The sequence below is a fragment of the Mesocricetus auratus genome, unplaced genomic scaffold, assembly GCF_017639785.1.
Source record: "Mesocricetus auratus isolate SY011 unplaced genomic scaffold, BCM_Maur_2.0 Super-Scaffold_100008, whole genome shotgun sequence".
Classification (NCBI taxonomy): domain Eukaryota; kingdom Metazoa; phylum Chordata; class Mammalia; order Rodentia; family Cricetidae; genus Mesocricetus; species Mesocricetus auratus.
In genome coordinates, this window is record NW_024429192.1 from 66956273 (window position 1) to 66971646 (window position 15374).

Consider the following 15374-nt stretch of genomic DNA (forward strand, 5'->3'; position numbering starts at 1 on the left):
CAAAGATCTGGCTGTAGATAGCCCTGTTCGTTGGTTTACTTAGTCATCCAATAAAATTTTACAGAGCTCTTGTCACATGCTCAATAGAGGCAAATACAATGTTTTCCCAGCTTGTGCTACTTGGAACCTATATTCTAATGGAGATTATATCCAAGAATGAGACATTACAACAAGTCTGATGGGTGTTCTAGAAAGAAAGACTCAGTTTTGGAGACCAAGGGGCAGATTAATGTCATTGTAGCAACAGATTACCGAGGTGGGACAGGTAAGGGAGGGTCACATTCCAAGAACAGAGTGAAAAGGAAGGCAGCTGAGGAGCGGTGCATTGCCGGAGTTATGGAGAAGCCGGGGAGGTTCATCAGAGGAGATGAACTGGCAGTTTGTAAACTGGATACAAATGAAGCCGCCACTCACTTAGAGGCATTATACCAAGCCACAGAGGCAGGGTGTCAGGAGATCTGTTCTTATTCAGAGGTTTAGATGCACTGCTATTTCTTTCAAAGCTCCCTGGGGTTTCTGAAAATACAGCCAGGCCTGACAATCCCTGAAGTGACCAGAGGCCTCCGATAGACTGAGCCTGGCCTGAGGAGCCTACTACTGCACCCAGCACCCAAATAAGAACTTGCTAGAGAGGAGGTGCCCGGGATATGTGACTGGCTAGAGAAATTAATACTGTGAAAGAAGAAGTCACAGCTGGTTACTACTGTCAGAGTGAGGGCTAGACCTTATGGTGACCTCCCACATCCCTCCTGACTATGGACAGGACTGGCCCAGAGCAGTAACTGTACAGTCTCAGTAAGAGAGAGGACAAGATGCTGAGAGAGGGGAATTAATGGCCCGATAGGAACCAAGGACCATGTGGGGAAACTCAAAGAATGAGTGGCCCTCCTGTCTCCCCACCACAGACATTGTGACTTTCATTCAGAGAGAAATGGCAGGAGGACAGGACGTTGGCTACTGACAGAGACGGTGAGCAAGGGCCTCTAAGGCTCAGGGTGGGTAGCATTCCACTTCCAACTTTCACCTCTTTCCCCCAGCCTTACCCTACACTCTGTTATCAGGGGGTGCCTGATCCTATGACTGCAAACCATGCTGCACCCCATTTTGAAAAGTTGTGACATTCTGGGCACTCTCTACCAACAAGTGATTCCGTGTCTTTAATTCATCCTTTCTTGCTGAGACGCCCCATCCCTGTGGTCCAGGTGGAGAGCCTCTTTGGCAAAAATGCCAATGTGGAAAAGCCAGTCAACTGTTGTTTCAGCAAAGTCATAGGCGGCCCGGCTGTTCCCCTGTTCTGGCCATCAGCATGGCTGAGGATCTGAAGCCTGAAAACCCTCCTCTGTAGTGGAGAGTCACTCTATGCACAGCTTGCTTCCAACCCTCTCTAAATTCTGTGACAGTTCACAAGCACTGAGTGGAAGGCCCCACTGTGACGCTACCCCAGCAACCAATCATCTGTCAGCCAGGCAGACTGTGGGATCCACCTGAAGGACCGGGGCCAGGAGCTTCAAGTCCAGGGACACAAGCAAAGTCCAGTGGAGCCAACAGCTTGTGCTCCCACCACCCCACTTCAGGGGAAACCATGGTGTGCGCATGAGGCGGAGCTGTGGAGCAGGCTCACATTAAAGGCTAAGAGGTTCCTTTAAAGCTATAACTAGATGCTATGGCAGTGATGAGGACAGAGCGAGAGAATAGCAAGAGGGAAAAGTCAAGTTCATTGGCTTTAAGACCTTTTGAGATAACCTAGTGCAGTGAGATATCCACCCCCACCCCCCCCACCTGCACCTGTAGTGCTGACCATGCCTGCTTGGGCGTGGTCACAGTTGAGGATGTGATGGAGGGTAGGGCTAGGTCGGGCCCTGAACCCAGTGGTTCTCTGTTGCTTCTGGTCGGGTGACAGAGCTAGTCCTACAAGTTCCAATTTACATCGAACTCCATGGAAAGTAGTTCTATTCTGATTGCAGCAAGGGAGAAAACAAAAGTTGGGCGGTGGTGGCACATGCCTTTAATCCCAGCACTTGGGAGGCAGAAACAGGCATCTCTGTGAGTTCGCGACCAGCCTGGTTTACAAATAGCTATTTCTAAGACAGGCTCTAAAGCTACACAGGGAAACCCTGTCTCAGAAAACCAAAAAGAAGGAAGGAAGGTTGGAAGGAAGGAAGGAAGGAAGGAAGGAGGGAGGGAGGGAGGGAGGGAGGGAGGGAGGGAGGGAAGGAAGGAAGGAAGGAAGGAAGGAAGGAGGGAAGGAAGGAAGGCTGGAAGGAACTATTAGATGAGGAGAAAGCAGCTCATTCACTCATCTATCTCCCTAATCAGACATCCCTGGAGTACCTAGAAGACTTTAGAACCCTAGGTTTCTTTTGAAAAATCAACCGTCCAGCCCAGACCCTTAATTTTACAGATGGAAAAATTATGTAGATTGTCCAGGGTTCCCACTGAATCAATGACCACATCGCGTTAGAACATGCCCGGTTTTCCCAAGCCAGGTCTCACCTCATCCTTTCCCACCAACTGCCCCACCCCAAGCCTCAGACCCAGGTGGGAATCTTAGACAGAACTACGGAAGGAGAATTGCAGATAGATGATGAGCAACAGGACCGTGGCCCAAAACAAGCACCAGGGAATGGAGCAGAAGTTGCAGCCTGAGCCGGCTTCGGTCTGTGGCTTGGTGGGGCTGGGAGCACGGGAGAAAGTGTAGGTGGTCGCCTCCTCCTCCAGCAGCTTCTCGCTGGGCTTCCAGTGCACGATGCCTTCCTGGCAGGCCTCGCAGAACTCGCCACGGTGTCGCCGGTTGTCCTGTTGACTGGCCACGCGGATGCGGTAGTGACCACCACGCTCTCCATAGCACTGCTCGCGCAGACTGGTGATGAGGTTGTCCACCAGGCTTTCGATGTTCTCCTCCAGCATGCTGGACTCATCCAGCCGTGCAGTGCCGCACTCATAGCACAGCTGCTTGAACACGCGCATGCGCACCGAACCAGCGCGCTGGGCACGGTCCAGGTACATGTGGAAGAGGATGACTACATGGGGCGACTGCCAGGTGTGCCAGCACCAGGAGCAGTGGAACCTGCCAGTGAGGGAAAGAGAAAGACAGGCCCACATGGAGGGATGAAAACAAGCCAGGAAGGGGCAAGGGGATGCGGCAGCTGGCAGAAGCCATGCCCAGAGGTGGGGCAGTGTGCTGACAGTTCTCAGGGTTCATTAGCTTCCCCAGGAGGCCACCCTCCTTGCTCTTTATGAGTGCCCAAGGGACAAGAGGCGTCTCCTAGACTTGGCACCGGGCATCTAGCAGTGGTCTGCACGCTGGTTGCTTTCCAGAGACCTTGTCTCCCTTCAGTCTAGGTTCCTCAGGCCTTGTCCCTTGTCCCAAGAAACTCATTCTCCGTCTATTAAATGCCCTGGGTACATTGAGTCCTCTGCCACGCCACGTGGAAGTCTGATAGCCAAGCTGACTCTTTCTGGCCAGGAGACACACCAGCCTATCCGTCAACAATGGCTGCATGGGCTAGGCCTAAATCAGGAAAAATGAACTGTTGGCACCATCAACTATTAGCTCAGGGCCAAAGCTGATACATTCCCAAATCCTGGAAGTAGAGGTAGTGTCAGTGCAAGGTGACCCCCTCCCGCAAGGGCCAGAGTTTCCCACACTGACTGAGATCAGCCGGGGATCACAGCTCAGCTTCCAAATCTGAGGCATCCACAAAGCCGTCCCACTCTGTCCCACAAGAACCTCCAGGAAGTAGCAACCTGCTAACATTTGATGAAGGAACGCCCGCGTTTTAATTTTAGCCTTTTTGTTTATTCCTATTTTTTGCAACTATTTCTCACACTCAGTCCATACTGGGATTTAAAAATTGTCAGAATTGGAGGGGCCACAGAAATCAACCCATCATTTTGTTTCAGGACACAGCAAAGAACCATCCAGGTACACAGAGCTAGGGAGAGGCAGTCAGTACCCTGCAATGCTGACTGAAATGGATTGAATAGAACTGAGTTGACTGAGCCAAGCTAACCAGGAAGCCTTTACTTCTGACCCAGATACCTGCACCACTCAGCTGCCCTCGCTCAAGTCCCGCAATAAGTCCTAAGGTAGATCCATGGACTGGGCCCAAGGAGTAGAATGCTAGGTATTCTCAGATATTTCTGTACCTACAAATCATCCAGGGACTTTTTTAAGATCGAGGTATTGAGTCTGGACGGGGTCCCATATTCTGCAGCTCTGACAAATTAGATGTTTGCTGCTATCATCATCCCTGGAGCACAAGGTAAAGATCTCAGCTAACTCTTCATTGGGGAAAACATGGTCCAAAGAGGAAAGTGGTTTGCTCAAAAGACATGAAGCCAACAGCAGAGCCAGTTTCTAGCATGCTCTGTTGTGTCCAGCATTTTAAACCAAATCCAGCTGAGTTAACTAGGTTTACACTGAACTTCCCCAATACAAGAGCACAGATCTCTTGACTCTCAGTGGACCCAAGCCTCCCTTGTCTGAGCTTACAGATACTTTTAAAGACATTATTAAAGTCAAAAAGTGTGTAAACTGTCAAGATTCATAAATTAATAATTATATTCTGTATGTATGTATGTATGCATGTCTACCTCTTTATTTGCTAAGTAGAGACACTATCAGAACAACTCTCCTGGTGATCAGTGTAAGAACCCAAACTCAATGTCCCTTTTAGAGGCAACATGACTTCTAGTCTACAGTAGCCTAACGGTAAGACTGAAGGAGGCACTTGGTTTCTGTGTGGCCTTCTCTCTCCTCCGAGGGGCTAGAGGCCAGGGCTATCTGCAGGTCCCTCTTTCTGGGCCACTCACCTGCCTGAGGCGTGAAGTTCCAGGTACTGCTTCCAGCCAGGGGCCAACACATTGTGCTTGAGGTTGGGGTCTATGATGAAATCCCAGCTATCAGCTGGCTTCACTTCCTCTATCTTCTCGTAGAAGACTTTCTTCCACTCACCTGTGGTCACACTCTTACACATGTCCTCGTCAGTGGTGAGAGAAGGCAAACTCCACTTAATAGAGAATGTGGGGAGTGAGGGCAAGTGCAGGGCAGGACAGCGCAGTCTCCACGGTCTAAAAATCCTCATTGGCGGGACCAGGAGGAAGCAGGACCCAGCTCCCTCCTTTGTCCGCAGTGGAACCTGTTTCCAAGGCAACCAGGCAGGGTGCCAGGAGACACAACTTGGGGAGGAAAGAGTCTCTGGAAGGGTATTTCAGAACCCTAATTGCAATCTGCAGAAGCAAGGTCTCTGAGTCTAAATGATCCAAGGCAGGTTGGGGGCCTGACAAAAGGCTAGACTTCAGACCTTATCATCTTGGCCTGCAAGAGCTTGGAGAACTGATGATTTGAGTGCTGGTTCAATTTTACCTTCCTGCCCCTGGAGGCATCATCAGCACCTGGCTTCTATGGTAACCACTATGCCTTAGGGAGCCAAGGAGAAAAAGGGATGGGGAGATGTAGACTTGTTAGTAGGTAGAACCATAATATAGTCTCCTGTATACCCACCCATCTAATACCTGAAACACTGCCATTTAATATACATCATCAGAGATCTCAGAAATCACAGTGACTGTGCAGATCGGGAGTTTGGGACTTACCTTATCATATAAGTGGCAGAGCTGCTGATGACTCATTCCAACTCATTAATTCTTCTGTTTCAAACATACTGATGTGTCAGACCCTGCTTGTAACTGGATATGTAGAGGGTGATAATGATATAATGAGATCCATACTGCAAGAACCATTTGCAAGAGCAGCCACCTGTGCGCAAAGGTAAAAGCCATTGCATCACCCAGGTAGCTAGACAGGACTGCTTCCAAGTTGGTTACAGAAGAGCAGTGGATAGGAACCATCTGAGGCAGTACTACCTGCATATAGAAACCTGTAGTTTGTTAATTTTTTAATGGCAAAATAGCTCTTCTTATTCACTTTGATTCAGATCATTGGGGCTATTCAACAATGATTAAACAGAGCAGGGGTTGAGGAAGACAGGCTCGCTAACCTCATCGCAAATTTTTTCAGAACAAGGGGGAACACAAGATGGGGCCAGAAAAAGCAGATTTTAAACAGGGGTCATGGGAACAAGGAGGCAAGAAAGGCAACAAGGACCCAAGAGCTCTGACTCTGAAGGAGACCTGGGAAATGGAAAATGACTGAGCAGAGCATGGGGTGGGATGTGGGTTCATCTACTAGGATGAGCAAGTCTGCATTGGGCTCTTGGGAAACAGCTAAAACTGTGCTGGGGAACCAGGATAGAGGCTAAGTGTGTGGATAGGTTGGGAGTAAAGACAGAGTCCATCCTGGGATGGGAGGAGGTCAGCAGTTGGAACCAGGCTCAGGACCTCGTCTGGCTGATGCTGTGTCCTGAGGATGGTCGCATGAGATACTGCTCTGCTAGTCTCTGCCTTCTCCATCCTTCCTCTAAGCTTCCTGAAGGTGCCAACAAAAACCTGAGGTTCAGGAAAAGATGAATACAAGAGGGGAGCTTATTCCATCTCAAAACTGGCCAGGCAGACTGCAGTGGCTGAGCCCCACGAGACCACATCTTTCTCAGGTCAGGCATCTATGATGGAAGCCACAGCCTGCCAGCTCCTTGCTCCTGAGGACACATGGCTGGTGGGCAATGGGAACTCGGGACCTGACTCACCCTGCTTTGGGGCTACACTTATTATTTTTAGCATGTTTTTTCCTTAAAAATGCATAGGTGCTTATTTCAGAAAATTTACAAAATAAAGATGAGTTTAAACAAAGGCAATGCTCTTCAATAACATTCCTATTCAAGATGACTATTGTTAGCATTAAGATAAATACCACAGGATGTTGTGACATGTTTTATAAATAATAACATCTCATGAATATTCTTCTATATTATTATCTAGTCATATGCCCTAGGTTGCATTATGTGAGTGGGCACAATTTACATAGCCCATCTTGTTCTTGGGGCAGAAGAGCTTAGTTTAGGGAGGAGGAGTGGGAGAGGGAGCTGGGACTGACATGTGAAACATTCACGTTTCTAATTTAAATAAAAACATATGTTGAGAAAAATGGTTATGGTGCAGAGAATGTAATAAAAATTAAAATAAAAGAAAAAAGGCCTAAAAAATTCTAATTTTTCTATCAGGTACCAGACACAGTCCTCCAGGTGCTCTCAACTCTGCATGAATGACGCCCTGATGAACATTGTTTAACCTCAGTTGATTTAGCAAAGGGAAAATGAGAACACAGTGTCTTTAGTTATTAATTCATGAGTCCTGGAATAATTCATGTTCATTCGTTGTTTTGTTTTGATCCTTTATATCTTATCCATAGCTATTCTGCTGTATTTGATGAGTATCTTTTCATTATGGTAAAATGTGTCATTGTTTTATGTGAGTATATGTTTATATTTATATATTAACTTGCAACATAATAGCCACCACTAAACAACAGTAGGTGCCAGGCACTGTCCTAGATTCTTTATACATATTTGTTTATTTTGTCATTGCTGTGGCAGCAGCTTCATCTTAACCGACGTCCCTATGTAACTGAGATGGTAAAGAACCTGCCCAGGGTTCATCATTCAGTATTGGTTGAACTTGGATTTGCCTGAGTATGACTTCTTTGACCAGTGTGCTGCCTGATATAGAATCGAGAACATACTGTTTGCTGACTAAATGCGTGTGTGTCCCATCTCATCACAAAATGTGCCCATTTCAGTCTCCGAGGACTACGGATACTATAAGCCCATATCCTTTCCACAAATGCTTCATTGTGGAATACTGAGGTCACAGCTCCTCTAGAGGAGGAGAGAACAGCAAGTGATCCCCCAGGATGCAGCCTTCACTGTTGAATTTAATGAAGCAATTGCACCCACAAACCCACAATGTTCAGGGTAAATATTTCAGAGTTGAAAGAGTGATTTAGTTCAAAATCATTTTCTAAATTTGGAGCGATTCCCTAATTTGTATGTCATCCTTGCTCAGGGACCATCTTACCTTCTCTGTAAGGTCCCAATTTTAGTATATGTACTGGCGCAGTGAGCATGTAGTCTGACGTCTATATGGTACAAGTTCTGTCTATACACAACGACCCCGCAAGACCATAAACACTTGGTGCCAGGTGCTCGGGCTCAATGGAAAGAGCTGGGTGTCTGGAACTGAAACACCTCTGTTAACCCTTTTGTCAGCTAATTCTGTGACCTCATGAGTCATTTACTTTTTCTTGGTTTTGATTTGTCCAACCATTCAAAGAATTAGAGTAGGTGGAAAACATGTAGTGCCCCTGGGTACAGCCACACATGGTTTAAAGAGTTTTAGACTTAGAAACATCAATAGTTGGAGGATAAAAGTCAGATGAGGTTATGGGATGGATGAGAACGCTTCAGAAGAGGGGTACAGGGGTGCTTAGAACCAAGTGCTGACTCCTTGGAGCCTGTAGTGTAGATCCTGCCACATCAAGCCTGATGCTCTCAGCAGATGTCACTGCTAGGTTTGTACTAGAAACAGTAAGAGGAACAGAAACTAAATCTAGAACCTGTTGTGTGATAATTTGTTTGTGCTCTGACAAATAAAGCTTGCATGGAGATTAGAAGGTGGGGTTCACCACTAGTTAATCATAGAGGCCACGGTGGCTCATGCCTTTAATCCCAGCCCTTGAGAGGCTCATGCCTTTAATCCCAGCACTTGAGAGGCTCATGCCTTTAATCCCAGCACTCAGGAGGCAGAGAGAGGAAGTGATAAGGCTGAGCAGAGACAGGATCTCAGTCCCTTTTGGATGGAGGAATGGAGAGGAGACATGTAGGAAACAAGTGGTGGCAGCTACCCCCAGTTCTCTGATTTTCCAGGATTTCACCCTAATATCCAACTCCTGGTTTTTATTGATAAGACTAATTAGAATCAGACTTCAAGAACCACTAAATATTAACACTGGAAATGACTCCTAAATTCTTTGCCATATTTCCTCAAACTGTTAACTAAATCAGCACTCTTATCTCTGAATTAAGACAATCAACTCTCAAATAAATAAACTGATTTAATTAACTTCTGAAATGTGATGGAAACTGTCAGAAGTAGTAGCCACTGGCCAAGGAGAGCTGGAGGCTAGAGTAGTTCCTAGATAAACTCCTAAAGCTAAGGAAAGCTTACAACAAACACAGTCAGAATGAATCTTCTAGAAGTATTTGCAGTTGTTGCTACAATAAACATTCTGATGAAAAACAAGGATACCAAAAGTAAGAATCACCGTGTGTGTGTGTGTGTGTGTGTGTGTGTGTGTGTGTGTGTTCATTTAGCCAGCTGATGCAATCCCCATTGGCACAAATTAAGTTTAATTTGAGACCCAAGCTCGCTATGCAGAGGCCAACACAATGCACCCTTCTGTATAGCAGAGTGCTTATAATAATTTCAAAAATCTACCAAGACAAAAAGGCAAATAGAAACCACTCTGTATCTGGTCCTTGTTGAATGAGTTCTGACGCTATGGAATCCAAAGTCACAGATCACAGATTTAAATGTCTTTGAAGCCTTTGGCTTTGGTTTGGTTGTTGAGAATATGTGATAATATTTTAAGCTCACGAATGGCTTAACTAAATCCCTACTAGAAAATACAGTGATTAAAAGAAAAGAAAGAACACAATGCTCCTGACGTATTTGGCTTGACAGGAAATAAAATATGCAACTCATTATGCTGCAATTGTTTATCAAAACCCTATAAAAATAAGTATTGGAGCTGGAGAGATGGCTCAGCCATTAAAGGCTAGGCTCACAACCAAAAATATAGAAATAATTATTGTCCGTCTTAACCTAGCATGCTAATGAAAAGCGACTACCGACCAGGAGCAGTTTCCCATCCTTTTGTGACATTTGTGGAGATAAAGGTGAGTCTGAGGAAAGCTGCACCAAAGACCAAAAGTTTCTCCTGGCTGTCAGTGGCCAGGGATCAAAGGTCTAAACCTGCTTGATACCCTACAGCAAAGAATCTTCCCAACGTCCCACAGGTGATGAGTGCGGCAGTAAGCCTCTTCATGGTCTTGACTTATTTAATGATGAAGATGCAGTCATTACTCTGAATTTCCAGTTCAAATGAATCATCATGTTTCTTCCTGAGCAGAAACAGGCATTCCTTGGGGATCAAGCTGTCTACACCGTCCCAGCAAAAGCTTTGCTAGCATACTTCTGGAGCTAGCTTTATGCTTTAAAAGTGTCATTGCCTTTTCTACCCCTTAATCATTTGGGACTAGACAGAAAAAAAAACACTGTATCTTCATTGCTAATTCAGAGCATGCAGCACACCTCAGAGAATACCCCTGGAACCTGGCAAGACACTGTCACCCAGCTGGCTCCATAAATAAGCCTCCCAAAGACAGGTCCAGTGTAAAATCGGGCTGGATGCTTCAGGATGGTGGTCTATATTGTAAAACCAAGGAGTCTGAGCTGTGAAGGTCATCTGGCTATGACATCTGTCATCCCGTTGATCACCAGGCTGATTCGGCAGATCTGGCTGCGAAGGCAGGTGTCTCCTTCCTGCCTTACTACTCCATGTATACTCCTCTCAAAGCTGCACCTTCAGTTAGAGATGACGAGCTTCCTCAACAGAGACACGTCATTCTTCAGTCAACGTTATAGGAGCAGCTACATTCATCTGCTGGAGCCTCCGAGCCAGGGCTGAAGGTCCAATAACCCCATAAACTTTAGATTAGTTTCCCGTGGAGATTAGCTGCCCCTGGTGGTCTTAGGAGGACATACAGCTGACTCCCTCTCAGGATCTGACTTGTGGAGTGTCTAGGCACATTGTCAGAAGTTTTGCTGTGGTTCAACATCAGTCTCACAGTTCAGAAAACAGAAAAAAAGTTACTTTCTATCAATCCTCCAGAACTTTCTCTTCTTTTCCCAGTTCCTGTAGTGTCTCTTTTTTCAATTTTCCCCTCTACTTTCAAGGCCCTATGGCCATGAATAGACTTCCTCGTCACTGACAGTGACCACTTCACATGGGAAACTCATTCATCACCATGCTAACAAACACTGGCTCATAAGAGTATGGAAACTAAGAGGTTTTGTGGAGAGTCACAAAAGCTGGCAGCATGATTCCACTCCATGTCTAAAAGCTGGACAGCTAATAACATTAGTGGCATGAGGACAAATGTGAGAGCTACAGATGACCTAGCCCAAAGCCTCAAGAAAGAGGGCAAATCTCCCTTTGCCTTTTAGTTCTGTTTATTGCTCTGGTATGCAAAATCTACAGCCCTCAGGCTGCATGCACCCCAGAACAGCAATGAATGTGGTTCCCCCACAAAGTCACAAACTCATTTAAAACATGAGAGATAATTTTGTTATCTTTTTTTGTAACTCAATTGCTCAGTTCTAATGTGTAAACTTTGTAGATAACAATATCATATCCCGGTGTCTCAAGGTTGTAAGGCCTTCAAAAAGATTGGACGCCCATACAAACTGAGATTCCAATGTCCAACTCACTTGAACTCAACAGAAGTAATGCTTCCTTCAAACCTCCAAGGGCTACAAAATAATTACTGCATTGCTAGAAAGCACCTCTGAATCCCACTTTCTCAGTAATGAAACTGTTAACAAGAGATAACTTTGGGGCTGGAGAAATGGCTCAGTGGTTAAGAGTACTGACTGCTCTTCCAGAGTCCTGAGTTCAATTCCCAGCAACCACATGGTGGCTCACAACCATCTGTAATGAGAATTGGTGCCTTCTTCTGGCCTACAGGCATACATGCAGGCAGAATACTGTATACATAATAAATAAATCTTTAAAAAAAAGAGATAACTTTGAACTTAGTGGAAAAATAAGGACGTGTTACCACACTCACAGTCATGTCTGAGTTTGGTTTTTTCCCCTTTTTGAATGTTTTTCTTCCTAGTTTACACATAGTAATTATGCATATTATGGAGCACAGTATATATTGATAGCTATAAATTCAGACATTTGTCATTTCTTTGTATTGGTAACATTCAAATTCCTCTCCACTAGTGATTCTGAAATGGACAAATAACTGTGACCAATGGTGTTGCCCTACTGTGCCATGCTGGAAATGGTTCCTCCTCTCTGGCAGTACCATCCTGCTTCCCCTCCTCCTTCCAGAAGATTCTGCTTTTCACAGCCTTTGGTTAGGAGGATTAGAAACTATGGATGTAATTTATAACTTGTTATATTTGACATAGGCCAAAAAAGTTAAGGATTACATGCAATATGCAAATAGGGTACAAGGCATTTAAACTGCCAAGTATGTCTTCCAGTACTTGTCACATTAGGTGCCAAAGTGGTTAAGCAAAACCTGACTTGAAAAAAAATATGGAAAACAATGTTGATCTTCCAAAGACCTAATCAATTCTTTAGTGAGTGTGACGCAGAGGAGACATGAAGGGGTCACTTGTCAGCCACTCAGTTGCAAGAGTCCTCAAGTCCTGATCTTGAGGGGACCAGAGTGGAGACCTTTTGCCCTAGGACTCAAGTCTTGGTCCAGATTGACTCCAGTGTGAATGACAGACATTCCAGAGAGAGAACCCCATCCACACTTGCTAAGCAAGGCCCTTCCCTTGAGATGGGTATGGACCACACCTATCCAAAGCTTAAGAATTACAGGATGGCTAGGGCTGGAAAGAACCCTGAAGAGATGTGGGTAGCGTCAGCCAAATCAAATACCAAGGTCAGTCTTGCTGATAGCTGAAGGCTATAGCCAAGAGCAGTATGCTCTCACTCCCTCTCCAGGAGCCCTGAACTCTGCAGGAAGGGAGGGAGGAAGATGCTTTTAGACCAGATCCAAGGCCAAGGTATCTGCAGCTTTATATCTGTGTAACCATGGTGAACAGGTTCTCAAGGCCCAATCAAATAATCACTGGAGGGGAAACTGGCCAAGTGTGCACAACAATGAACCCATTAGTCACTGACATTGGAGTCCTCTTACATGACAGCAGTGCAGGGATATGTCTGAAGGCTTTGGCACCCGGAGCCTTTTCCATTTAGACTGCACTTTTACTATTTTCATTGGATATTTTCCATTGTTTGGCTCAATTACATTTTAGACACCCAAGACCTCTGCTTTTGAAAGCAACTGGTATCTGGTATGACAAGGTGGGGCCACCACAGAGCTTTGCATAATATGCAGGCCTATTTTTGGTGTAAATATGATACTCAGCTAAAACCTACCTACACTGCAAACTACAAAAGAGACTGTACCAGAAGATGTCTGTGGAAACAACAGAAAGGAAGAAATGAGAGCCTGCATTGTCACTATTGTGTGGCTGGCTGTGTGTCTCAGAGAACAGCTTCACTCCCTCGACATTTTAATGTCCCCTGAACTGGACCACGTGACCTTGAATTCTTTTCCACACTGTACATGTGTGGGCTACAATGAATGGAAGTCGTCATCACCTTAGGTGAAAGAAGGTTTGCCTCTCCAGACCTACCCGATGCACTCAGAGATGCCTACATGCATTTGATACTTGCCTTCTTCAGGATTTGTTGGGTTCTAGTTTCTTTTCTGCTGCTGTGTTAAAACATTCTGACCTAAAGCAACTCAAGAAAACACTCTGATCTAAAGCAATGAAGAAGGAAAGAGTTTGTTTCTGCTTGCAGGTTACAGTCCGTCATTGAGGGAAGTCATGACAGGGACTCAAGCAGGAACTTGAAGAGGAAACCATGGAGGAACTCTTCTGGCTGGCTCACACTCACTCATGCTTAGCTATCTTCCTTATACAGCCCAGGACTTACTTTCTCCACAGTAGCTGGCCCTCCTACATCAATCAACACTCAATTCCCCACAGACATGCCTACAGGCCAATCTGTTCTGATTTTCAGGTGACTCTAGGCTGGGTCAAAATGGCAATTAAAACTATACAGGACATGTTGATAGATCATTCATTTCCCCTTACCCAGTATTTTCCAAGTTAAAAGGAGAATTGTCTAGAAACCGCCTCAAATTCTTAAATAAATAAATAATAAGAAACAGCCACCTTATGACAGAGTTCTTGGTTATGCCTTTGCCTGAATCAAAGGACCCCCAACTTTGTTCTGGTTCCATGGAATTGCAGCAGGGTCTGCAAAGAGTGGAGCTTAAGTATGGGGACCAGAACTCACTCCTACACTTGGGCCATTCCATTTGTGTTGATGATACTCAAGTTCCTCCATGAACTGGACTCACTCTAACTTGTCACAAGCAAGTATTGCTGTGATAAAACATCATGACCAAGGCAGCCTATAAAAGAAAATGTTGAGGCCACGCCTGCCAAATGACAATTGCCTAACCCAATTGTCACCAGAGAGGCTTTCCTCCAGCAGCTGATGGGAGCAGATGAAGAGACCCACACCCAAACATTAGGTGGAGCTCAGGGAACTCCTCAAGAAAGGGGGAGGAAGGACTGTAGGAGCCAGAGAGGTAGAGGACACAGGAGAACACAGCCCACAGAATCAACTAAGCAGAACTCTTGGCGGGGGTGAGTGGTGCTCACGGAAATTCAAATGATAATCACAGAGATTGCATGGGTCTGCTCCTCTGTATGTGGTTGTTTAGCTTGGGGGTTTTGTGGGACTCCTAAAAGTGGGAGTGGGTTAGGGTTAGGGACTCTTTTCTTCCTACTGGGTTGTCTCATCAGTCTTAATATGAGGGCTTGTTTCTGTTCTTATTGCATCTTGTTAAGCCATGTCTGGCTGATGTTGGGAAGCCTGCTCTTTTCTGAAGGGAAATGGGAAGCAGTGTGGATCCAGGAGAGACTATAGGTTTTTGGGTGGGAAAATGGGAGGAGTAGAGAGAGGGGAGACTGTGGCAGCCAGGATGTATTATATGAGAAAAGAAGAAATAAAGAGAAAGTGTTTAATTTGGGCTTACCTTTTCAGAGTGTTAGAGTCCATGATGGCAGCACAAAGGTGTAGTGACATGAATAATTGAAAACTTACCTCTTTATCCATAGATTGAAAGAAGAGAGAGAGAGAGAGAGAGAGAGAGAGAGAGACTGGGAGTGGCAAGAGTCTTTTGAAACCTCAAAGCATACTCCCAGAGGCACACCTCCTCCAAGAAGGCCATGCCTCTTAATCCTGCCACCAACTGGGGACCAAGTACTCAAAGATATGCACCAGTGGGAGCCATCCCCATTCAAACCACCACACGGATGCTTTCCTTGCCCTGGAAAAGATGTGGAACCTGGAATTCCATGTGTGTGCCTTTGTCCATTTGCCCATTCCCATCTAACAGAATCTCAAGTTTTCCACACGGATAGGCATACTCCTATACTCAGGTGGGTTGCGTGGGAGAGTGCCTCTGTCTTTCTATAGCACCCTACTTCATGCACTGCAACATTTATAAAGAATCCTAGCACTTATTGGGCACGTCCATGTGCCTAGCTGCCACTCAGCTACGTTCATATTCTCTCCACTCACCAAC

At 45.6% G+C, this 15374-nt stretch overlaps 1 protein-coding gene and 1 non-coding gene across 2 annotated transcripts in view; both read right to left on the bottom strand.

Moving 5' to 3' along the window:
• Positions 1-2199: 2199 nt before the first annotated feature.
• The window catches only part of Rtp1 (receptor transporter protein 1), a 31438-nt gene continuing 18263 nt past the window's right edge, over positions 2200-15374 (bottom strand). Inside the window, exons 2-4 of the mRNA XM_005071607.4 lie at positions 5599-5761; positions 4816-5422; positions 2200-3067 (exon numbers count right to left, since the gene is read on the bottom strand). Coding sequence (XP_005071664.1) covers positions 2548-3067; positions 4816-5087 — 792 coding nt within the window. The 5' untranslated portion in view covers positions 5088-5422; positions 5599-5761 and the 3' untranslated portion in view covers positions 2200-2547. The remainder of the gene's footprint in view (positions 3068-4815; positions 5423-5598; positions 5762-15374) is intronic.
• Positions 7918-8023, bottom strand: LOC121142116. The gene has a single exon (XR_005879123.1). It is a non-coding gene; the product is annotated as a U6 spliceosomal RNA (small nuclear RNA).